Source organism: Ciconia boyciana, chromosome 5 (assembly GCF_034638445.1).
Source record: "Ciconia boyciana chromosome 5, ASM3463844v1, whole genome shotgun sequence".
Classification (NCBI taxonomy): Eukaryota; Metazoa; Chordata; class Aves; order Ciconiiformes; family Ciconiidae; genus Ciconia; species Ciconia boyciana.
The window spans coordinates 29,558,811-29,583,831 of NC_132938.1; the positions used below are offsets into that span (position 1 = coordinate 29,558,811).

At 37.3% G+C, this 25,021-nt stretch overlaps 1 protein-coding gene across 1 annotated transcript in view; it reads right to left on the reverse strand.

Annotated features, from left to right (window-relative positions):
- Window positions 1–25,021, reverse strand: part of CORIN (corin, serine peptidase) — a 161,187-nt gene that overhangs the window by 1,493 nt on the left and 134,673 nt on the right. The window contains exons 14-20 of the mRNA XM_072862094.1: window positions 23,931–24,044; window positions 21,364–21,474; window positions 19,563–19,692; window positions 7,232–7,354; window positions 6,302–6,351; window positions 4,580–4,754; window positions 952–1,223 (exon numbers count right to left, since the gene is read on the reverse strand). Of these exons, the coding sequence (XP_072718195.1) occupies window positions 952–1,223; window positions 4,580–4,754; window positions 6,302–6,351; window positions 7,232–7,354; window positions 19,563–19,692; window positions 21,364–21,474; window positions 23,931–24,044 (975 nt within the window). The remainder of the gene's footprint in view (window positions 1–951; window positions 1,224–4,579; window positions 4,755–6,301; window positions 6,352–7,231; window positions 7,355–19,562; window positions 19,693–21,363; window positions 21,475–23,930; window positions 24,045–25,021) is intronic.

Below are 25,021 nucleotides of genomic sequence, written 5' to 3' on the forward strand. Positions count from 1 at the left end.
TAGAGACCAAAGAACCTTTTTTTCAGTTACCAGTGGTGCAAAAGCATTCTGTGAGGTTTTTTTTTTCCTGCCATTACATAGAAGATATTTTTAGATGGGTAGAGCTGCTAGTAAACAGCCTATCCCTTACATGTGCAATTTAATTTTTGCCACGTGTCTGACCTGGCCACTAGAGATGAAGTCCCACCTGAAGCAATACTGAAAGGAAAATTTCCTTCTCCAGTGTACAGAACGACAGCCTTCCCTAGCAATTACTGTAACACTGAAGGGAGAAACACAATGGCTAAGAGCGTTAACAGGGTTGGGGCCAGGATAATTTGCATATGATGTATGCAGAATCGTTTTGTCTAAACAAAGATTTACATGACACAACTGTTCTTGTCAGGGACCCAAGGATTGCACTGGCCACAGAACAAGAAATCACACTAACGTTCTGTTCAGAGGGACAAAAACAACACTCGTGATTATGCCTGGATGGAATAAATTGCGTCACAAGTCCAAAGTGTGGCACAGAGCATTGATTCAAGAAAATGGTCACTCAGCCTGTATGCCAGTGCTCTCGGTGCCTTCTGCTTTCGCTGAACTAAGAATGTTGCCCCCCCGCTGATGATCTGATACCTTCTCAATACAGTTCTGAATACAACCTAAACCAGTAAAATGATAACCAATTCAGGTGACTTTCTTGATAAGAGTTTCTAGATCCCCAACATTTTTGAAAATCAAACCACTTGTCTAAATAAGGATTAAGGAGCATAAATTCAGGCTGCTGATTTGAAAAAGCTAGGCTCTAGTCACAGCTAGATCCCTTCATGAGTAGTTACAGTTCCCTAGTATTTAATAAGGTCCAGTAATAGTACAAATGGATAAAGCTTTGTAATGGGATCACTTATTTGATTAACTCAGTAGAAGGTTAACATGTTTTTCCAAGAGTCCCAGAAATACTCATCTTACTTTTGTTGCCCATGTGTCCCCAGCCTGTGATGTAGCAGTAGGTATCTGGCCGAACCAACTGGTCCTTGCTGGGCAAACAGACAGGTCTTACATAGCTTGTCTCGTTGATATTCTCATCTAGTTCCACAATGCTGATATCATAGTCTACGACTGCTCTGTTGTAGCGTGGATGGAGGATAATGGTCTTCACTAGTCGGGTCTGCATGAAGCCTGACGGATGATCAAGATTGCTAATCCCAAACACTACTTTCCAAACAGCTGCATTTTCTCTCCTTTGTAAAAAAGAAAAAATGGGAAATTTCAGTCAAGAGCCTTCTTTTAAGCTAAAATACCTGAGAATTTTTTCTCCCTGACTTTTTGCACATTGCACTTTGCAAAGCATTGCACATACAAATGCTACAAGAAAAAACAAATACTTAGGCATCATTACTTACAGCTAAGATCTGAGCAACAAAAGACAATGCTTTCCATTTCCTTCCTGCCTGTTACCAAATGAATTAAAGCTCACACCTTCAGAAGATATGTAACCACCTATTCGCTGCTGTATTAAATGCCAAAAGCTCTGAAAATAATCCCTTGGATCCTCCCCATGTCTTAGGTGCCCACATGCTTACTGGTGGGCATGTACAAATTTCTCTGGGGTGGCAATATTGTTCAGTAATGTGCTGCTGACAGGAGTAAATCTAGCTGAAATCCCAAGGGAGTCTCAAAGAAGCAATTCTATTATGAAAATCAAATCTTTTATGATAGCCATGGGAAAAGTCCCTTATTTATTGGGCATTCAGTCTGTGCCAAGCATAATTCCTATGCCTAAGATCAAAGGTTACTTTGATTCTTACAATTGTTTAAGACTCTTTTGGTAAATATACAAGATCACAAAAAATTATCCATATGATACAAATGGGAAGACTGAACTAGTGTCTGCTGAGACACATAAGAAAAACATAGACTTTATGAAAGGCTTCGAGGGTGTAATCCCTTGATCGTAACTGGTCACAGGATAAGTCACAGGTTCCTAATTGGTCTGTGATGCTAAAAACCCTCAAAAAAGTCAGCATTTTTCACAACTAGTGAAAGACCGTTCCATGTAACCAAGCACCTTTGACAAGATCGAAGCTTAGTCAAAGCAGTGTAAATCGAAGCATGCAAAATTTCAGCTTTTTCACAGTACTCAACACGACTGTAATTTCTGTAATTTGTAAAGAGATTTGGTTGCTAAATAAAGGCTATTTTTATCTTGAGTTGCATGAAAATTCTGATATTTCAGACTATAATGATCATTTTACCATCATGATCAGTTTGTGAGTTTTTCCATAAAGTTACAAGATTAAGTGCTAAGAATATTCATATGCTATTGTGTTCATAAACATTGTAAAAAAGCATTGCTCATTGCTCTGAGCAGTCGCAGCCAGAATATATTGTCCTACAGTCAAGAAAAAAACCTTAATGTTTTGGATGCTTTGGTGTAATGCATTTCAAAACAATCTTGACAAAACTCTGGGGACTATACTAATAGAACGAGCAAAGTACACGGTTTCATGTAGTTCTTTCTATTTATGCCATCTACAAGTATTTGTGACTATTTGCATAAATACTTTCTGCTGCATTATTGTTATGTGGTCCTCATGTTTCGTATCCCAAGCTTAACAGGAACTTCACAAAATGGAGCATTTTGTCTAAAGCACCAGAGCACTTCAAAATCTGTTTTAATTGTTGGCTTATCTGGTTGACTTAGTAAATTTTTAAATACTTTATATCAAGAAAGCTTGTGGCATCAAGAATGATCTTGCTGTTGCTGTGTCAAGCTATACAAATGAAGAATTTAAAGACTTCAGGCTGCTGAGAACATACCCTCAAATCTATTCAGAGAGGCAGAAGAGAAAAAAGTTCCTATAACTCCTCAATGAATTATTAAACCAAAATATCTTAGTACTTTAAGACATTTAGAATGCAAACGTGAAAGAGACCTTTTACACGTAATGCTCTGAGCTCACATAGATATTATATAGCCCTAAATGAGGAGTAAATGTAGTGACAGTCTTTCTGCATTTGACAAAAATGGGAGAATTTTTACTTTATAAATGACAGCTCCTTTGCTTATCTTTCACAAATAAGAGAAATCTCTGACCCATGAAATTCAGTAGCAGTCTAATATTGCTGAAGGATCTACCTCTAAATCCCACCCTTTATTTTAGATCACCAGAAAAAGTTCTTCCAAAGGTAAAGAAATATTCCAGATACTGCTTAGCTTTATTTCAAAAATACATGGGGAAAGAAGAGAAATTCCTTGTGCAGGACCCAAAAATCTGATAAATACAATATCTTTGTTTATATTATTCAGGTGTAGCACTGTTAGTTTAGAAGGAAGGTTATCTAGGTTACTCTTTTAAGTTCCTGGTTATTACTTTTCTTCTCTGTGAATGGAATCAGTTCTTGAACATCCTTAGGGCTTGATATGATGTGATAGTCAGAACTGAGGTCTCTCCAATTTCATTTCCTCTAGCATTTCCTTTAATAGCCTCACACCTTGAGATGCTCACACTATTGCCTGCCTGACATCTTCGGGCTTGGGCACTAAAGCCACAAACTTTGCCCCTACCACAAGTTCCATCAAGAGCCAGGGGAAAAAAAAAAAAAAAGGAAAAACCCCAACAAATACCAAAGAACTCAGTGTTTCAGAAATAAAAAGACAAAATTGAAATTATTACTGAAAAAGGGAATGATTAATGTTATAAAGAAATGTCAGTCAAGAGATACTTGCTTACCACAGAATTTCTGCTGGCTTGAACAGAAAGAAAGGTGTTTAGTGTAGTCTAAAATAATTTCCAATGAGCAAGTACCAGGTTTAAGCACTGATGACAACTGTGTAGCAGAAAATTACTTGCTAACTACAGCAGAAAACACACATTTCAATTATCTTTAGAAACCCAATTAAAAACATCAGTACAAGACAAAATAAATTAGGTAATAAACTTCCCTCCAAAAGGGAGGTTCATTAAAAAGCAATGTTGGTTAGCACCAAAAAAGCTGACAATGACCAAGACAATTCCTAAGACATGTAAACTTCCTCTGCACTCCAGACAGTCCATCCACCACGGGAGGCCAATACTAGAAGGCACTGAGTAGTGGTTAATACTGACTTTAATGATTGCAACCTAATAAAGGAGTGGCATGTCTATGATTAGAAAAGGGAGTGACTTCAATATGTCAGTTGCACTGTCAGTAAATACTCAGGTTTTATTTTTACTAATGGCCACAGCATTTTTCCAGGGTCATTTCTATGCTGCTGCCCAGAATGATTTTTTTAATCTATGGCAGCTGTATGAGACCTATAGGATTAGTGTTTTGGTCTTCTTCCTTTTCCTGTTTCCTCCTGAAAGTCAGGGCATCTTTATTTAGCTTTCATCAGTAGAGATGCCAGCAATGAATAATAAAGCATGTAAAAACCTAAGCTGATGCTGTTTTATACCATTTACTTTCTTTTTTAGTCTCTTAAAACCAGGCCTCTGTGATTTGCCATTCTGCAAAGGTCATCACCTACCCCCCAGTGTGTTTGTACAGGAGGGAGGACTTGGTAATTCACATGTGCAAGTTTATAGGAACAGTAAAACTATCTGAGCCCTCTCACCCTTCAAAGCAGTGTGCTACTGTCAAGACCCATCTCTTTGCAATCAAAACACAGCCACATATGTGTCCACTTGGCTCACTCTGCAGGGAGCATTGCCATGGCCATCGGCCTGGGCGACTGGTCCTACCGCCAAGGATCCTCTTGTTCATGCGAGCAGCTGGGCGACGGCCACAGTCTAGTGAGGAAGAGATGCAGAAGGGAGTTAATTGTTACCACAACGGCAGCACATATAAGACCTTCTGCAAGAAAACTGGGCACAGAACGATATTAACAGAGTCATGAAATTACACTGGGCAATACAGTAAATGAAGTCGTCGACAACCACACAACAATATCAAACACATTGACCTATTTTCATCCTTCCTTTATATCAAAGGATTTGCTCTCCGCATATTCATTTTGACAGGCCTAGCCTGAAATATTAACCAAGCTAAGTTTGGGATCCTGACTTCCTTTGTCTCAGGAGTTACCAGGCTGCCCTTGGGAAGGTTTCCTGGGTTTTATGTCCTTGTCTTTCTGTCAGCTAGCAACGTGTTTGGGCTACTTTTAGTTCTTATCCATAAGAACTGCTGCTGGAAAATCTGCTCAGCAATCATAAGGCTTTTCTTAAGCCAGGTGTGAGGTGAATGGCACACTGTTTACTCAGGTACATGGCACCAAGCTTGCTTTGCCTGTGGAAATTACTAAGGGAGAATATTTGAAGATCTGAAGACATTCCAGTACTCTGTCCAATTCTACTTTATAAGCCACTTCCACTGGAAATTATATCAGATTCCCATCTGCCAGACAGTTACTTTTCTGAAATAGTTAGCCCTTCACTTTATATTCTGGATTTGTAAGATGGCAGACATTATTTATCCTGTTTATACTCAGTCTAATTTAGAGAACAAAAGAACACCACTAGTTTCTGCAATCAGCCTCCCAAGGGAGGATATGCTGCCATTGCATATATCCATGGGAATTTAGTGGTGAAGAAATAAATTGGAGCAATGGTTATTTGTAACTTCTAATTCTTACTGTGCTCACTTAACTTCAGAGGGCAAGGGGTTAAGTGTGCTTAAAGCAACATATGTCAGAAGCAAACAGCTTTGACAGGCTCCTATGAGCTATTCTTTTTTTTTCTAAGAATAGTAAATGTTTTGATTAGTTTCCCTAATTTAGGTCATGCTTTGTGATTAATTTTCCCAGTCTCAAGCTAACTCATAATTTAAGTGTTCTTCAGCAAAGCTCTCCTTGTCTGTAGAACACGATTTCATTGAAGATGAAGAATTTCTGCATTTTCAAACCACTTAAACTTGCACAATCTGCTGTGCCTACAGACTTGGTCTGTAGCTTTCTATTTCAGGTTCTTCTGTCCCCTTGAGCTTCACAACTAAACAGATCACAGCTTCAACTCCCAGGCAGATAGCCTGCTAACCACCCTGGTGGTAAAGGGTATTTTCAGCAGGAAGTTTTATCAAATTAATTTTTGGAACCTGACTGCTGACAAAATTCATTTTATGGGACCAGGACTGGGCTACTGCAATACACAGCCTCGTAGTCAAAAAATAAGAAAAGCTGATGAAACTGAATACAGTAGGGAAAAAAAACCTCAATGCAAAACTGGATGTTGCAGAAGTGTAGTCAAATTTCAGAATGAATCCACACTAAACATCTGCATTTGTTAAAGTAATTTAACACATCTTGAAAAATATCTTTGTTTTATATGCACTTCTCTCTTACCTTCTTTAGTGCAAAAGAGAGCCACTTTGCTTCTGCTTCGACACATCTGTCTAAATATTGAAACAAGAACATGGTGGAAATCTCAATTAATTGATGTAATTTTTGGTAATTTGCAAATCAGCACAGGTATTGTACTCGTTGTTGTGAACCAGCTGTTAAAAATTCCCCCAAACTGTAAAAAGAAACACAACGAGCTTCTTATGCCAGATCATCCATGGTTTCCAGCGTCTGCCTGGAGAGAATTCAAAATATTAGTTCAGCTTTACAATGCTTTTCATGAGTGGGTGCTACATATTTTGCAGACTGCCTTGCTCTCTGGGCGCTGATCCAGCTCTGAGGTCAGCTGGGATGTACAGTCTGTCAAGTCTTAATTTATGGCACCTGAAAGCACAGAGATCGCCATTCTCCTCTTCCTTACAGTGGAAGGATAGAATTTTCTTTGAAATACTTTTGATAACAGATGATCTTTCATGCCCTAAAAGTTTGGGTGTTTTGAAAAAATCCAGGAAGTTTGCAAAAGTAAGTAGTAAAACAACAAAAAATTATCATTTCTGTTGATGAGAGATTCCTCAGATGAGAGAGGAAAGAAGTGATTCTTTGTCTAAGGAAGGGAGATCCTTGTTGTCAGCAGGGATTTAATGAAGCTGTCTGGTCCGGGTGCTTCAAAGGCATCACCTCTATCTCACTCAAATGCTGTTAGTCTAGCAGGATGAGCCCCTGAGGATTCACAAGGTGGACTCAAAAGAGACTACAGTTGTAGTAGACACTAAAATCATTATAGAATGTATCTTAACAACTCACATGAGTATGTGCTGGGATTTATACACAGATACCTTGGAAAAAAAAGAGCTTACCAAGGGAGTTTGTCATCCTCCATTGATAAGTGACTACCCACAGCAGTGAAATAAATCTCATTTACCTGTTACTTACCCATTCACTAGAAGTGCGTGTAAAGTGGATGCATTTTTATTCTTCCAGTCTGAGTGCAGATTCAGCCATTTTTGATGCTGCATTTCCTCATTCTCTGTTACAATTTCTGTTTTGGATGGTCCTCTGAAACAAATGAAAGACATTCATAGACCTTCCAGTAGGTTTCTATGTTACAATTATGAAGGTGAAGAGGCCCTAATGCCTCCTGTTTACTCCAGAGATGTACAGCTGAATGTTATGTCAAAGCCATGTGTGGCAGAATCATAGTTAGGGGAATGAAATCACCCCAAGAAGCCAGGCCAGCTAACATAGTACTGTCACTTATGTTGTATTTTCTGACAAGAACCAGATTTGGAATCGGGAACAGCAAGAGCTTTCTGGTGGCATTTACTGCAGTCCATACACTGACATACTGTTTCTACAGTTTCTGGCCTCCAAAAACACAAAAACCACATCTTCATATGTAGAAGAGGTAAAAGAAAAAATATTTTCTTACATTCCTATCTTTGGAAATCCATTAAAATTTAACAGTAAAGAGCAGTTTGGGTCTTGTTAATAATACTTGACAGTATCTCTAAGTCCAAGCTGTCTGCTTTGTGAAACAGAACAAATCACAGGTGACAATGTCAAACCTGTCCTTCTGCAGCAAATTAACAGGAATATGAAAATAAGTTAGAATGGTTCACCAGGAGATATTTTCATATATCCACTTCCTCATTTTAGTTATTGCCTGATAGACTCAAGCCACTGAAGAAATTGCTGTTTTAGTAAATCTCAATTGCTAAATGGAAAAAGAGTGTATTTTTTAAATGGCTTTACAAGTCACGCAACTTTCAGCACAGAACCATCCATGATTAGCCATCAATCCCTGTCAATGACAAGGACTTTCAAGGTCTGCTCTCCTGAACACTGGTCAAAGGCCAAATTCTAAATCCTAGTTCATGGAAAAGAGAATGAGAAAAGTTCAGAAAAACTCTGATGTGTCCTAAAACTTGCCTCTGAACCTAATTTCTCATGGCAGTACCTAGTAATGACAGTCAGGTTATTAGTTTGTCTTGAAGTCCAATTTTCAGTATTAACTATATTTCTTTTTAAATATTTACAGAAGTGCAGAATCCTTTACCCACTTGATTGCATAAATTAATAAAGATCAAATAATTCTGTTTTATGGTAAAGTTGTCAGTGCAACCATATGGAAATGTTTTCAACAGGGCTGGCAGAATTAACTAGGCTCTGAGGTCGTGGCCCTGGATCCTGCCTGTTACATGACTTATTTTTCAGAACCTTCTCTGGGCATATTAAGCAAATATCATTCCATGATCTACTACCCAGAATGTGCAGGCAGATAATAACAAGCATTTTAAAAGACTGTTTTTTCCTCATTTAGAGAAAGCTGTTTGCTGCAAAAAGAGCTTTCCTCATCAGTGCCTGCTTATAGCAAACACATAAAACTCTCCTCTCTTCATTTCCATCATTTCCTTATTTCCCACTCTTTTTCCCACCAAACATACACACTTTTTTTTTCTTAAGATGACATTCTGCCTTATGATCTTCTGTGAACAATTATGTTCACCATTTCATAACTGTACAGCGATATTTTATGTGGCTGTAAACAGTGTCTGATCTATAAAATACGTAACTCAAAAATGTGCAAAAACGTGCAAATATCATGCCAGCTGATGGATCCAAATCTACATTATCCCAAATATCAGATTATTTTGCTGAAACCTGCAGTTCTGAATTACAGCTTGTGATGCTATAATCATCATTAAGCAGATACGTACTTCTAAACCAGGGCAACAACCTACAAGACACTTAAGCCTGTATGAAATTTTATAATTATTAATACAAGGTATTATACTTAGTAAAAGTAAAATTATGGCTATGCCTTTTTTCCTTGGTGGTCACAGCTTGATATAATACACTCAAAACAGTATGCCCTAATTTATGTCTTTAGAATGCCTTTTGTAAACATTTATAGAGTGTTCTGCCCCTTGATGATGTTTATACAAGGTTTTCTTTCAGATAGGCAAGGGACACCACTTGTCTCCTTTCATCTATTTTAATTAGAAATAGCCAGAATAAAGGGGACCTAAGAGCCTCATTTCTAGCTGAAGAAAGCTGGAGACAGTGGTTAGCATTTGTGTAGTGACCAAAGCATACTGGGAATTGCCAGAGAATGAGAGAACATGAGCTAAAAATGTTAGAGGAGGAGTAAGGACTCGGGCTGGTGTGAGCTTCTGGGTCTGAGACTTTCAGCGTCCAGGGAGGGGCTGCTGTGCCAGGAGTATACATTACACCAGGGACTGTAAAGCACTCTGAGAAAAGGAGGGAGGTAGAGCCATGGGGACTAATTTTAGCCAGACCCATCCTGTGCTCCAGAAACACAGCAGGCAGCAGGTTCTACTCGGCCTCTCTTGGAGCTGTAGCACACAATTTCTTCTGTGGACACAATCTAAACAAAAGGGAAGGACCTTTCAGTAGACAGAGCTGTGTCAACTCATGGAGTATAATTTCTTCATAAGAATATTTTGCTTTACTGAGTTTCTTACAGACTACAACAACAAAGCTATAGCTGCTAGTTACTTTAAGGCATCGATCTACATCTTTGAGTTTGAAATTAGCTCTCTTGCCAATTTTTTATTTTAGTGGTCTGCCGAAGTTGACCTAAATTAAGTCAATCTGCATGAAAGTCATGTGTGTGGCCATATGTAATATCTTTCAAGATTTCAGGCAAGCCAAATAAAGAACCTTTGTTATGAAACACTTTCAGAAAGCTCTTCCACTTCTTTGCAGTTTTATTTTTGGGTTTTTTTCCCATTTGGTTTGCATATAACAGAACAGCTTTGCTCAGAAATTTGGTGTTGATTTTAGATTAATGCTTTTAATTATTACTGGTATTGCAACAATAAGCAAAATTGAAACTCTATTTGTTGACTGAAACCATATATACCTGGAACACAATGTGCAGTTTTGAGGCCCCTCAGTTTAAGAGGATATTCAGAAACTGGAGGGGGTTGTGCAGATGGCTTTCAAATTTTCTAGGGGCCTATGGCACTGACGCACAAGGAGAGGTTGAGGGAACTGGACTTGTTTACCCTTGTGAAGAGGAAGCTAAGGGACAATTCAATAGCAACCTGTAACCACTTGAAGAGGAGATAAAAGCTGATGGAATCAAACTTTTCTCAACAGTGCTGCATGGTAAAACAAGGGGAAATGGCCTAGAGTTGCAGCTTTGGAGATTCATAGCGGATGAAAGAAAATACTTTTTCATTAGGAAGGTGGAGCAGCCCTGGAAAAGAGAGACTGTGGAATCTCAATCCATCAAGGTTTTCAAGACTTGGCTAAATAGAGCAGTAGTTGAGCTGATCTCGTTTTGGCGCTAGTCCTGCTTCAAGTGGGAGATGGACTAGATGTTCTCCAGATGTCTGTTACAATGGGGATCTGATGATTCTGTTGCACAGTACAAATACACTGTAGCTATGCTGAAGAGCTTAATCTCAAAAAAGGCTAACAGTTACCAGAACAGATTTTTCACAAATAAGAGCATCTTTTAACATTACAGTACAGTCACTGAAATAACTACATCGCTTAAGTAAGTTTGTTAGTGATATCTGCAAACATAAGACATTCATACCATGGTAACAATAATGCATGCCTTTTGAGTGGTGATCTTTGGACCAGATCCTCCACCAGGCTTTCAAGATAACTTACAAATCCTACCTGAATCCACATGACTTTATAACATCTCATGGTGCTATTTGGAGTACTGAAATACTATTTTGGAGTACCATTTGAGTACTGAAATATTATTTTAAAACCCATGGTGTTCTAAGAATCTATTAAAGAATAGACCACAAAAATTTAACTGTCTCATGTGTCTCATATTAAATATCTGCAGTAGATCTTTATATCCAAAAGAACTATGCTAAAGCTTCTGAGCTCAAACCACTCAAGCATAACACTCAATAAATACACTTTAGGGTGCCTGTAGTCTCAGCCTATGGACTTCTCCAAGACCATATCAAAAGTGCCATAGTTAAGTAAATTTACAATAGATGCACAACAAACAGCAATGTTTTAATTTTTTCCCCTCTAAAGTGATAGAAATACCAAGCTTAGTGGTAAAAGACAAGTATGACTTTCACCTAGATTTTCATTAGGTCCTCTGCGCTGTTTTCAAGAATGAAATGCGATGAGGCCCTATGAAAAAAATCCTTCCACGAGGCTTTCTTGGACTAGACAGTTAACCAAAACAGTTAACTATCAGAAAATTCAGCCGAAAGGAATCTTATGAGGCCATCTGATCCATTCCCCTAATCCAAAATAAGATCAGCTATACCTAAATTCTCTCTGACAGATTTTTGTGTGCCCTGTTTGTAAAAATCTCTAATGATGGAGAATCCTCAGCATTTCCAGGCCATATATTCCAGGATTTACAGTTAGCAATTTTTTTCTAATGTTTGTTCTAAATCTTCCTGTCATTTAAACTCATTACTTCTGTCTTATTTCCACTGGAAATGGAGAACAGTTTGTTCCTTGCCTCTTTGCAGCAGCCTTTTACATATTTGAAGGCTCCTATACCTCCCTCCCCCTGACTGACCACCCAGAGTTTTCAATCTTTTTTCACAGACCATGCTTTCTAGGTCTCTCATCATTCCTGTTGACCTATTCTGAACTCTCCCCATCTAGTCAAAATCTAACACAAGCCGAATACACCAGAGCAATTACACATAAAAACTCCTGGTTAATTCAGGCCATTTCTCCAGTCTGTAAAAAAATTTTTGAATTCTAATCCTGTCCTTCAAAATGCTTTCGGATCCTCCCAGCTTGATGCTGAATGAGAAATTATTAAGCGTGCTCTCCACTCCATCCTCTGAATGACTCATGACAACACTGAATATCACCCCAGACACACTGGGATGTGTCTAGCCCCCCATCCGATACATCTTTATGGTTTGACAATGAATCATCAACAGTCTCGTATCATTTCATCTGTGTCCACATCTCCTTACATATTGCAAAAGTCATTTCACATAGTGTGAAAGTTGAGAATATATCACATCTATTGTTTCTTCCCTATCCACAGCGTCTCTGCCTTTTCAAGGAATAAATTAAGGGAATCTGACATGATTTGTTATTGATAAATATATTCTGTCTGTCATTAAGACCTTATACTTCTGTAATTATTTGATGATAACTGAAGCTAGGCAACTACTTTGTAAATCTCTGCATCTTCCTCTTTTTCCCTTTTTGATGAAAGATGGCATACCTAACAGTTTTCAGGCTTATGTAGCCATTCTCCACAACTTCTCTAAACTACTGGCTACCATTATTGGCATCCATAATGGAGCCATAGCCATAAATCTTAAATGCTCCTGGATGAATTTCAGCAAAACTAGCTACTTTGAAGAGCAGTGTATAACCTATTATTTTTCTTACTCTAGCCCTAACTCTTAAGTCTTTACCATCTTAGAAACTTAATATGGTTTGCTGAGGTTTCTTTGTGGTTTTGTTTTGGGGTTTTTGTTTGTTTGCCTTTTTTGTTTAATATCCCTGGCTTTTCTGATTCTTTCTCTAGATACTTATGCTGTTGTTCTATACCGGTTCTTGTAAGTTTGAACTACATCTCCACTCTCTCTAGAATTCCACAAAATCAGTCACTCATAAAATCAGAAAGGCAAGACATTGTAATTTGCAGTAGCACTTATGTCTACCTGAGTGGAAAATTTTAACTTAGACTTTACTATTTTTTCAAATTTCAATTTTAAAATTAGAATATTCCTTTAATACATTTAATTTCAAGCTATGGATTCACTTATATGTGTTTAAGAGAGGGATTTTTAGAATTAAAAGAGAAAAATAAAACCCAGTCTCTCTTCTACATTATAAATGTGCTGGCAATGGGAAAAAGTAATGTTTAGGATAATTTAATTACATAAGTTGTATAGTGGAAATATTAAAGAAATAGTTTTCAAAGCATTCTAGCCTGCTACCTGCTGATCACTGTGCACAACACTCAAAGTTTATAGTATAGTTCATAGTGAAACACAAGGAACATTATGACTTGCATACTAAATCATAATAAAAAAAAAATAGAAGGCAGGTACTAATTTTAGGTTATGAAGTTAATATTCTGTTCATCATTAAAAGTATCGTAATTTGGGATACTTCTGTACAGCAATGGTTTTAATACCTCTTTCTCCCTATTCCATTGTGGAAAACTCTCTCACACATATTAAATTGCAAGTTTAGAATAAAGTATAATCCATAAACCGGATTCCTTCTCCCTTCAAAGTAACAGTAACATTCCTCTGTTCAGCTTCTATAATTCCATTGTTTTAAGTGCTCAAGTGAGAGCAGGCTTGAAAAAGGAAGCCTCGTGTTATGCCAGAAGGTAATGAATATTGTGTGTATGGGCACTAATATAAAAAAATTAGGCCTATTTCAGAGCTGGAACAGCATCTGTTTCCTGTTTGTAGTTAATGGTTAAGGCATTTCTTGGTCTTGAGCAGAATTCTATAAAGCCATGGCTGTGCCATAGAACATGGAGTAAAAGATCAAAACCTTGATTTTAACAGCACTGAAATCAGAGAAATCTGAAAATTTAATGTGAAAACATGTGGAGACATAGAAAATGGAAATTAAAAAAATTCACAGCATTGACAGAAAACTAAAACATGTATGATTAAATAGTTCTTAAAATTTTTGGTGGAAAGTAGGTAATCACTGTGATATTTCAAGGTTTCAAAATGCCTACAGTCTTATGTCCTAACTGATAGACTACTAAACCCTACCAAGAATGAGTTAACATGTAATTGTGCTGAAAAAATGTTATATGCTTGCTTTTTCTCTGTCATTTGAGTCTCTGTAAGTTATAGAATTCACAAAGTATGATTTTGTAGCTAAACTTAAAAAAGACCATTTGGGGCCATCTAAATTTGAAACTTCAAATAAAATATAAACTTTCTTATCTGGAAGTCTTAGTTAAACTTCAAATTAAATGTAAAGTCCTTCATTTCAGGTTAGTTAGCTTTTAATTTTAAAAAGATGAAGGACATATTTTGGAGAAAAATAGAGTTTTGAAATAAAATTTTAAGTAAGTGTTTAATTTTAAAAAGTTGAAACAAAATAACTTGACTTTTCAACCTTTTTTCCCCTGCTGAAACTATTCACTGAATTTGGACAAAATTCACTGATATTTTTGTTCAACATTGTCCTTTACAGAATTATTATTCACTAAGAAATGTTCCCAGAGTTCTACTGGTAATAACACATTAGCCAGAAAAAATACTTCAACTTGCAGATTCCAGAATGAATTTTCAGGACTGACAGATTTAATATCTGTTTAGTGTTAAACTGAGTAAATTTGATTTGGAAGGCCCTAGGAAAAAAAAACTGGTTTTATAATGCCATTTGTACATGCTGTGACATAAAATAGTTTGAAAAAGTGTTTGTGATCAATCATTAGAATAAGAATGTTTCTTTGGTTGGCAGTATTCATGTATCTTTCTATTTCTTTTAGTCAGTCACAGAATCACAGAATGGTTGAGGATGGAAGGGTCCTCTGGAGGTCATCTGGTCCAATTCCTCTTGGTCAAGCAGGGCCACCTACAACCAGTTGCCCAGGAGCACACTCAGACAGCTCCAAGGTTGTTGGAGATATTAAATCACTAATAACCATTATCTTTTTACCTAAAGAAAGAAAACTATCCAATCATGGAGCTAAAAAGTGTTATATGAGTTAAGTGACTATATGCTTAGTGACTATTTGAAGCAATTGTCACAATTTGCAAGGAATTATTAGGTTGAAATTTCTTCGAAAAAAGCCTTATCCAAATAATTATATTTTAAACTACATATGTACATGAAAGATGAGACATAATCTATCAGATTTCATCTAATACAACTCTAATACACTGACTAAACTCTACATATTTTAACATTGTTTTATGGTTGCTCAAAATTACTAAAACAAGCTTCTACATCTACCACAGCTTGTAATGTTATTTTCAGTAAATTTCATTTGATAGAGTTATTTGCTGCTGTTCTTAAAAAAATAAATGCAATCTGAAGAATTCGCTATTTTGGTAAATCCTCTAAAGATTTAATAGAACACACTGTGGCCATGGGCAATGTTTATATATTCAACGTAGGTCAAGCATATTTTACATCCTGTTGGGTGGGTCTAGAAATCCAGATTGAATTAATGAGTTCAAATACTTCATCTTTGGCATGGAATTTGATTTACTAAATGCCATCTTTATTCTTGGAGACAATAAAGTAGGTTAAATTCAGAAGTTCAAATTGCTAATGTGGGTAGGACAGAAGTATTCAATTTTTTCTTTCCATGATGTTTTTAAGCAAATTAGACATTAAACTAAACTTCCATTATTTCTGTTGCAGAAATAGCTAGAAAGTAATAAGAAAGCATAATAATTCATGTGAGAACAAAAGATTATTGGTCCAGCAGCTTGACTACTCAGCTGGCAAATATTATTAAAGAACTTCATACCAAAGAGAGAAAGTGAGAAAGTATTAGGAAAGACAAAAGGCCAGGCAGCAACAAGAGATTGGCCTTTCCCTTCCACAAATACATGCACAGTAGATGCTATGGCAGAGGAAAGAAGGAAAAGCAGCTACCTGTTTCAGTGGATCACCAGTGGTGCAGTCTCCAAGAAAGGGAGCAGCAGCAGCAGGAGGAGGTAGCAGAGCTTACCGTAGATTTTCATAAACAAGTAACTTGGTAAACAGCTGTGATTTTATGCTGATACTGCTAGACCAGAACAAACAGATCAGCTAAAATTCCCCTGTACTCTGCTGAGTACAAGTTGCTGAAGTTTATCATTATTACACTTGTTATCTCATTCTAGTGCAGGAAAGAAAGACAAACTCTTCCACTACATTGCCATAGCGTAACAGAACAACTCCACTAACTTCTGGTTTTGCCAAATTTCAGATCTAAGCAGACCATGGTTTTATGATCACCATTCCATCAACAAAAATGTGGACTTCAGAGTACATGAAAATGGTTTTCTTCAATTAAACATGAGGACAAATCTAGAGTCTTCTAACATAATGTTCTGAACCTGCACAGTATGCCCATCTTCAGCAGCATAGCCTCTGCAGCACACACCAGGATATAGCTAATCCTTGATCTGAGACACTGATGGGAATTGCTGTTCAGTTCTCTACCTGTGTTAGCAGGAAACCTAATTGCCAGAGCCATTTTACTGTATTTAAATTTGGGACTCAGTCAGAGGTCTCTGAAGAAAATTATCTGTCCTGAGATGAACAGGCAGTCATATCAGGTGATCTGATAGTCCCCTCTGGCTGTAAACTATGAAACCTAAGACTTGAACAAACAGTTCCCATTAGGCTCTTAGCATTATAAACAAAAGTTTACTTCATATCTAACATTCTTTTTGCACTAGAGGAAAACATAAGAGCTGCTAAGAACACCCATTGCATAACTTGTGCAACAGCCACCATTAGTCCAAAGCCTTTCAGGCAATGCTTGGAACTTGCAGTTTTCTGTGATGTTGCATCATGCATCACACAACACATTGCATGTGTTGTGCTGTGAAAAACTGGGGAAACACATCATCTATGGAATTAGAATTGGCCAACAGCCAGGAAAATAGAATTTTATGCAATAGGCAGAATAGAATTACCTTTAATGTTGCTTCAGACACAATGCTTATACCTCCCAATTAGACAGACTGATATTCTGTAAAGTGTGTTACCACTATCAGCTAAATTAACCTAACTTTAAACACTATCATTTAATGCTCTTCATTTTTTCCAGATTAATTTAGGCTGAAGAATTAGAAATATCTACAAGCTGTTAGAAAGACATTGCTTTTGTATTTTAAACATTACCACATTATATAGCAGTCAGGAGTTGTCATTTGAGAAAGCACCAGACACAGTTATGAAAAATAGTTTGCAGAGCTTTACAGAAAATAAAAATACCATATGCTACCATTCATTGTAATTCCTGGTCTAAGAAGTCTCAACTTTGATATCTCATGTGCACTATTTTCCTCTAAGAATAAACAAGAAAACTGTTAAATCAAAATCAAGTATCATCATAAGTCATTTTTAAAGAAATCTGCATAGCCAAAAAACTGGGGTTTCTGCAGTGTGCTATAATATGGACAGAATTTCTACATTCACAGCTTTAATTTTCTGAAGGAGTAAAATGAAGTATTTCCTATTGGGAATACCTGAAGAAAAGCATTGCTTAAAATACATTATATTTATTTTTTTAAAAAAAAGGATAAAAAGAATTTTTTTCACCATTATTTGAGCTCTATGCAATATACAGTCCAATTTGCCTGTACCCTCAATGGTGACTGGAAATAGCTTATTAAATACACCAATGTTATCAACCTCACATTCAGACTTTCTTGTTATCGTAAGTCAAATAAATAATGTATGTAGGACATAATGGCCAACAGATGAAGTTTATGGCTTTAGATCAGATTTCACAGTGGCATGAAACTCCAATTTATCATTCAGTCTTCCATTTCACCATATAGAAAATGTTACCCTCTGTGACATTTTCAGTGAACCCCTATGCAATGTTAACAAAATAATTAAATAATTATATTAACTCGTATTACTCCTTTTTGAAATTAGTTCTGGTGAATGCATTATAATCTTTGTTTTTCATATAGATCTTCTTCAAAGCTAATGTACTGTATTTTTGACAGTGCCATTTCACAAAAGCTTGTAGAATAGCTAAGAAAATCAAGCTTCAGGTGATTGAAAAAATCAGGCATTAAGAAAGGAAAGACAAACACTACGTTGGTTTTCTGAAGTACTGCCAGGAAGAATTAGAAATTAGTATTAGAGTCAGACTGAAGTTGTAGACTTCAGATTTGAACTGGAATTTCCCACTGCCCTTCATACAGTTACCTGTCACTACAAAAAAGAATTTGTAGAAAAATTGATTTGTAGAATATCTTCCCCTGTTAGAAAATGGATTTGTGAGATTTAAGAATTATTTGTGTCTCATACATTTCTTAAAAGTGATAGGATTGATAACATCTGTTAGCAAGCCTCAGTGAAGAAGCAGGAAGGTATGAGTTTCTACTCATGCTAATTTCAGCCTAGGTACACCTCTGAAAAAAAGGAAGGAATCAGAGGTCTTGTGATAATTTAATACCTTTTTCATTTTCCTAGCAGCAAGCATCATAGGAAAGTTAAACAAATTTTGTTAGGACTATGAGACTGAAATATTAAGAAGAAAAACATTCTTAATGTTAAGACCATCGGTTTGTTCTTAGACAACAAAGTAGTTGTAAAAGCAATAACTATTTTTGAAGGTACCAAAGGAGTTTAAGCTTATTAGGATGTTATATAAAGTTAAAGCATAAAGATAATGTCAATATTATTTAGATATACTAAACTAGCTAGAGGAGTACAGAACTGTTGTGTGTTAGAATGGCAGGCAGGCCATTCAGTACAGGTGGTCTTGGAATCAGGGCATCTGTTAGAACTGATGTCAAGCATCCATGCAGTGCAAGGCAATACAGAGTAGGTTAAGTGCAGACACTGTAACCCAGGGTCCTTATCCTCCTGTGGTTTTTTGAGAAAGGTACAAAGAACAAGACTGCATGTCAGTATACATAGTGGTAAAAGGCAGACAGAAAAGACAATCCATTTTGGGGATCAGACACTGACAAAAGACTATACCATCAGGCCTGTCTTTTCCTAGTGGAAGACAGCCTTGGATATCAGAGCAGATGAACCTGGTTTTTATCCAACAGTTATATTTTGCATCAACTATTCCATAAATCAGCTATTACTTTAGTGTGCGTGCAATAAGAAAGATGCATAGAGGCTATTTTTTTTTCTGAGTTCCACACAGAAATCTCTATCTTTAACAATTCATTGTTCAGAGATACCCAAGTTAAATATATCTGGTTGCCTAGCTCACAGTACTTATTGCAGAATGCAAATGAATGCAGATAATTTTTCCTGCATTTCTAAGACAAATCTGCTTTAATTCTTTAGGAAGACACAGAGTATCATATTGCCAAACAATCCTGAGCCTCAGCGATAACTGCAAGTTCAAATATTGAGGCTTGGCAAAACACACTCTTTTAATAACAATCATGTAATGTTTATAAAGTGGTGAAAGTGCCTAGATTTTTGTGAGCTTTTGTTCCTGCCACAGTTCACAAAATTTCATTACCTCTTTTCTCTATGAACCATTTCCACACTAGGTCTAACACTGCAGTGATCAATGATCATTCACATCTAACTCCAGCACTCCAATTGTCCTAAGAAATTCATCAGTGCTACAAACTACTGACCTTACCCTAAACCCATCTGATTGCAGGCCAGTTGGCTTAAATTTTCTTGCCACTCATCAGCACAAACATGGTTATCAGCAGCTGACCTGTGAATGGTCAGGAACATCAAGGAATTCATGTTTTTAGACAGGGTAACTGCAAAGAAAAAGAACAACTTCACTATTATTTCACATGGTTAGTTTTATAAATGGCATACTGAAAACATACAACTACATTCAAAAGAGTTTTCCAAGATGCTGGCACTTTTGCTAATTTTATACGCTCAATAGCTACGTAATTTAAAACCAAGGCAACCATGGCTATCAGAACCTTGCTAACACTGAAAGCATGAGACACTAAACAACAAAAGCATCTTGATGATTAGAATAAACGAGAATACTCTTGACTCACCAGCACAGGTTCACATGGGTTTCTGATAGCCTTAATCTTGTTAAATGATGTTTTACCCCACAAATAGTCCAACTGAAATCACTAAAGTAATTTGTGGGATGAATGCTGCTTGGCATAAGAGTGATACCATCATTTGACTCTCAGTAATATGCACTGTTCCTGTCATAACAATATGTGGGTGTCATTAGAGAAAGAAAAAACAACTACTGTTTACAAGAAAGACCATGACCATTGCTTCTCTCTTAATCCATGTATAAAAGTGTGTCAACTGCCTTTATCACACACAAAAAGCTTCTCAAAATGGCCCAAAATGGAAATTTACATCCCTCCCTTTCTAGGATCCCTTAAAAGACATTGGGTTGTGTGCATTCCTTCCCCAAATACATACTGGTTTTAGTTAAATTGTTCCTCTGACTTTTGCTTTGATAGTACTAATCTTAACGTAGCCAGTCATTAAGCATTTTTCCTATATGCTAAAGGTGCTTTTGCTTCTCTTCCCCATGAGAAAGGTATGTATTAATCCTGGATTACTCCTTTTCAGATATGAAAACAGTTCTTCTCTGTTGCATAGGTTTTATTAAATGTTGTTGTTTATTAATGTTCATACAATGTTAAATGTTTTAAAATATTTATACAATCTACTTCAATATGAATACAGAATATTTGCTTCTGTAAGCCACGGTACACCTTTTTTCTGTATTTAAAATTACATACAAAGCATCTCAAAACTTAGTAATATAAACTACTGTTATGTATGGAAATATATGAAATACATTTCACATCAGTGAAATCTCAGAGGACATACTACCACTTTCCAACCTGCTTCTTTTCAGTGCAATTTTTTTGAAATCCATCTTCATTTTTATTTAAAGAATAATACTTGGAGAGTTCTACTTTAATAACACATAAAAGCATGAGGCCTAATCCGAACATAGATAGCAACAGCAGGTTACATCATTCTGCAGGTCTTTAGCCAGTGCAAAGGGGACCTAGTAGGACTATCTTCTCATAAGCTCTGAACCTGCACCATTGCTGTCAGTGGGAATTTCACAGATTTTCACAAGGACAGAATCAGGGCTTAGAAGTTTTGCCCAAATGAATTCTACATCTGAACATCTTCCTACTCTCTCTTCTGTCCACAACACTTTCCAGATTTTACACACCATCTACACATTTTAGAAGTTCCCTGCCATGTCACTTTTCTTATATCTTTGCACTGTGACACTTCACACTGAGCCCTTCCTTTCTCTTTTGCCCACTTTCTTGCATGCTTTCCCAACCTCAACCCAGTCTCCCTTTGGTAAAAAAGGGAGAATCTCTCCACCACAGCAATTGTATTCTAAATCAAATCATCAGTGATTACTACCATCACTCAAACATCAATTCCAGGCAGAGTGCACCGTGGCGGAAACTTACCACAGTCCCATTCATCTGAGCTGTCACTGCAGTCTGCTTGCCCATCACACCAGAGCTCACGTGGCACACATTCATGGTTGGCACATTCAAGTTCACTCTCTTCACAAAATGCTGCAAGGACAGAAACATGTTTCACTCTGAGAAAGAAGTGATCAATGTAAAGTTCACATTGAGACTGAAAAAATGAGAAAGAGGGTGAATGTAGGCACAGATCAGATTTATGGAGCAAGAAAGTGAGACAGATATGCAACAAAATTCAGGATAGGCATCACTGAGTCAGAAGGTGGTTGCTGCCAGAGTTGCAGAGGGCATTGCAACTCAAAGGGAAGAAAGGGTTTCTGGAAATGGCAAGATCTGTGATTACTTAGTATCATTTGTGGTCTTGTCATATGAAACCTGTCTAAGCTTCTCACAAGCTTTAAGTGAAAATATTGTGTTCCATGCTTTTTAGGAGACTGTTCCAAATCTGTTTATTTCTTCATGTTCTTTGAAAATAATATTTTACTGTAATGCATATGTATTTCCTTTCATCCACAGCAATTTTATATTAACTTTTGGATCCTCCTTTGCTATTTAAGGTCATGGAATTATTTTTACCTCCACTTTAGAGATGGGGAACTGATGTACAGATAGACATGCTCCAGTTCACCGGTGGCTGCCAGCTGGCAGCATTAGATAGGGATTTCCTGAACCTCTGTCCAGTGCAGGAACCACAAGAGCTTCCATTTGCAAATGACTTTTAGCTTTCACCTGACCATAACAAACCCCGTCCCAAAAGGCAGGTGTGTAGCATTACAGTACCCTCCTCACTAACATACTTCTCTTCCAGCTTCTATAAACCCCATCATTAGGGAATTTTGAGACCTGGGGGAGGGCGGAGAGGGAGAGTATGTGTGGAAGGAAGCTGCATCCAGTTGTGCCTATGTCTGGCTGTTGTATAGCATCTATACTGCCATACAAACCAAGCATTTATTTGCAACACTAGTGCAAAAAATGTACTCCACAGTGAAAACCGTACAGACAGAGCAGGCAGTGCTGCCTACTCTGACATAAGTGATCTTTCTGGCTCTGGAATAAAGTGTGCAAAACTAGAAAAAGCTCTCTGCTTTCCAGAGAGAGCATATTTCAAAAGCTGGAAGCCCTCAGCTGGGGAAACTTTGCTGCCATTTTGGAATATTCAACCCTCGACACAGAAGCAGAGAGGAAATATAGTCTGATAATTATAGACTACCTTAACCTAAGCCCTCAGAGAATCTTTTCTCTGCCATGATCTTAATGTGTGATCGTGAGCAAATCACTTTAATACCACCTTCCTGTTTTTAGATTACAGCACACAGACCACTTGGAAGTCAAATGGTATAATCTTCACAATGAAAGGCAGATTAAGAAACGTTCTGTGAGCTGCCTCTTCCCAAAAAGAAACAAAGTTAGATCTAGTGATATATGCAGGCTGCCAATCATTTTGGCAAATATATTCATATGCTCAACATAGCACATAAAACGTGCCTACCATCCTGTCCCTGCCAACAGAACTCCAGAGACTCAGGAGCAACCTTTTTAAAATTGTAAAATTATACCCTTCAGTCCCAGCAAAAATGCTGAAATACCGGGATTTCCCAGAGAACTAAAATTCCAGCTTTCAACCAAGCTTACCAAGCATCTCTTCTTTCTTGTGGAGGCTGAGTGTCACCCAGTATGTCTTTCTAGTTCCTTGTCTTGGGGACATGCCCACGCACCAGGTTTTCTCAAAAGAAGAGAGTTCAGAGTACCACTAATATATTAATGAAAGTGAAGGTAACATCTCACGGCACCCACTCCCAGCTTCGCTTGCAGGGTGGGAGCCTGCAAAGCAGCTGCCTTTCGCAGGTCTTCCACCTCTTGCCATCCCACTAGTCAGCTGTGTAATGGAAACGGAACACAGGGCAGCTCCCGCAGGGGATCAGGGGGCCTAATGCACACTGTCAGCACTTTGAGCCGACTTACACTGTGCGCACAGACAGTATGCCCATACCGTCTGTGTACCACACTAAGTTTTGTATCTCTGATATTTATCACAGTTTGGATTGTAGAAGAAGCCTGTGAAGCCAAGTGGGGAGACACAATCTAAGAAACGTCAAGCAGAAGAGAAATCAAATAAAGCAGGGACACATTAAATTTACTGAAGAACAGATCAGAAGGAAAATCAAGTGGAAATCAAGAAAAAAAGAGCAGTGAGCAGCTATACCTATATGGAATGAAGTTGAGAAAAGTTGGGAAAAGGAGTCAAGAAGCTACGAGGAATAAAGAATAGCAGCACAAAGACACAAGAAGGAGGAGGGAGAGAGAGGAAAAAAAGAGAGAGGACCGGAGTGACCAAGGAGATAGCAAGGATCCAAGGATGTGAACAACAGAGGACACGAGATGAGGAAAGAGATAAATTGGTGCCATAGTAAAATTGAAAAGGAAACAGAGAATGACTAAACCTTTCTGTCTGTAGAAAACCTTTTTACTTTCATTTATTTTGCACCCCGAGATCCCAAAAATGTGATCAGTCCTTTATGGGAGTAACAAACTGCATAAGCCCTTACAGCAGTTCTTTTCATCCATCATGTCAGGGCAGTCTGGGAAACCATCACAGATCATAGTGTGTTTGATGCACAGCTTCTTCAGAGGACACTCCCAAAGACCCCTTTCTCTACAACCTGGAGGCAGAGAAGCACAGTTTTGAAACACTTGCATGCAATATCAAATCAACTGTTTTCTTCTTCCTTAATAATCCTGAAACACCCAAAATATTTTCACTTGCAATATAAATTTTAAAAGGTACCAAGAATAGTTACTAACGAAGAAATGGAAATAAGATTGTCACAGTGCACACTTGATAAGTGTGTATAAAATATATAACACTTCATAATATGTCAATGCTTTTTAACTAATAATGAGAAATCTGTAATTTTTTCTGGCAGCGCTGATACAGAATCTAATGCAGATCACAATGAAAGGTAGAGAGATGCTGTAAGTATTGACCACAAACAGTTTTCCTGGTTCCATAATCGGAGACCAAACCAGTTTGAAAAGACTAGAAAGACCCAGTGGCTGTACGAATCTTCAAGAGGGTTCATTATTATACAGGGAACACACTGCATTATTGTCTCTTAAAAGTCCTGCTAACCAGCCTCTCTGATTTCAAGAGGAATACTTATAAAACTGCATCAAAGTGCTTTGACAGTAAAATTCCTGTTAGTCAGCTAGAGGAAATTAAGAATGGCACAAGGTACATTTTAGAAAAGTTTTCTCTTGTTTTATTTCACTATTTATTTCCATCAACAAATAAAGCACTTCAGTGGGATACCAGTTTAAATACTTTGACATACTAATGTCCTGTACATCTGACATTCTGGTTTTATAGGAAGCTATAAAAATAGTGTGTTCTCCTGACTAAAACAGATGGTTTGATTGCCTTGTTTGGCCTGTTCTATAGATGATAATACTAGTTTTCATTTTAATCCAAGCTCAAATTCAGGTGACAGGCCTGATGTCCCCACACGCAAATAGTTGAGGTATAAGCTCACAAACTGCATTTGAAGCAGCACCTCTGTTTGCCTGGACCTAGAACTACAGCAGCATATCAGCAGTAAGTTACTAAGCAGATATGTTGTTTCCAAGAAGTGTTATTTCA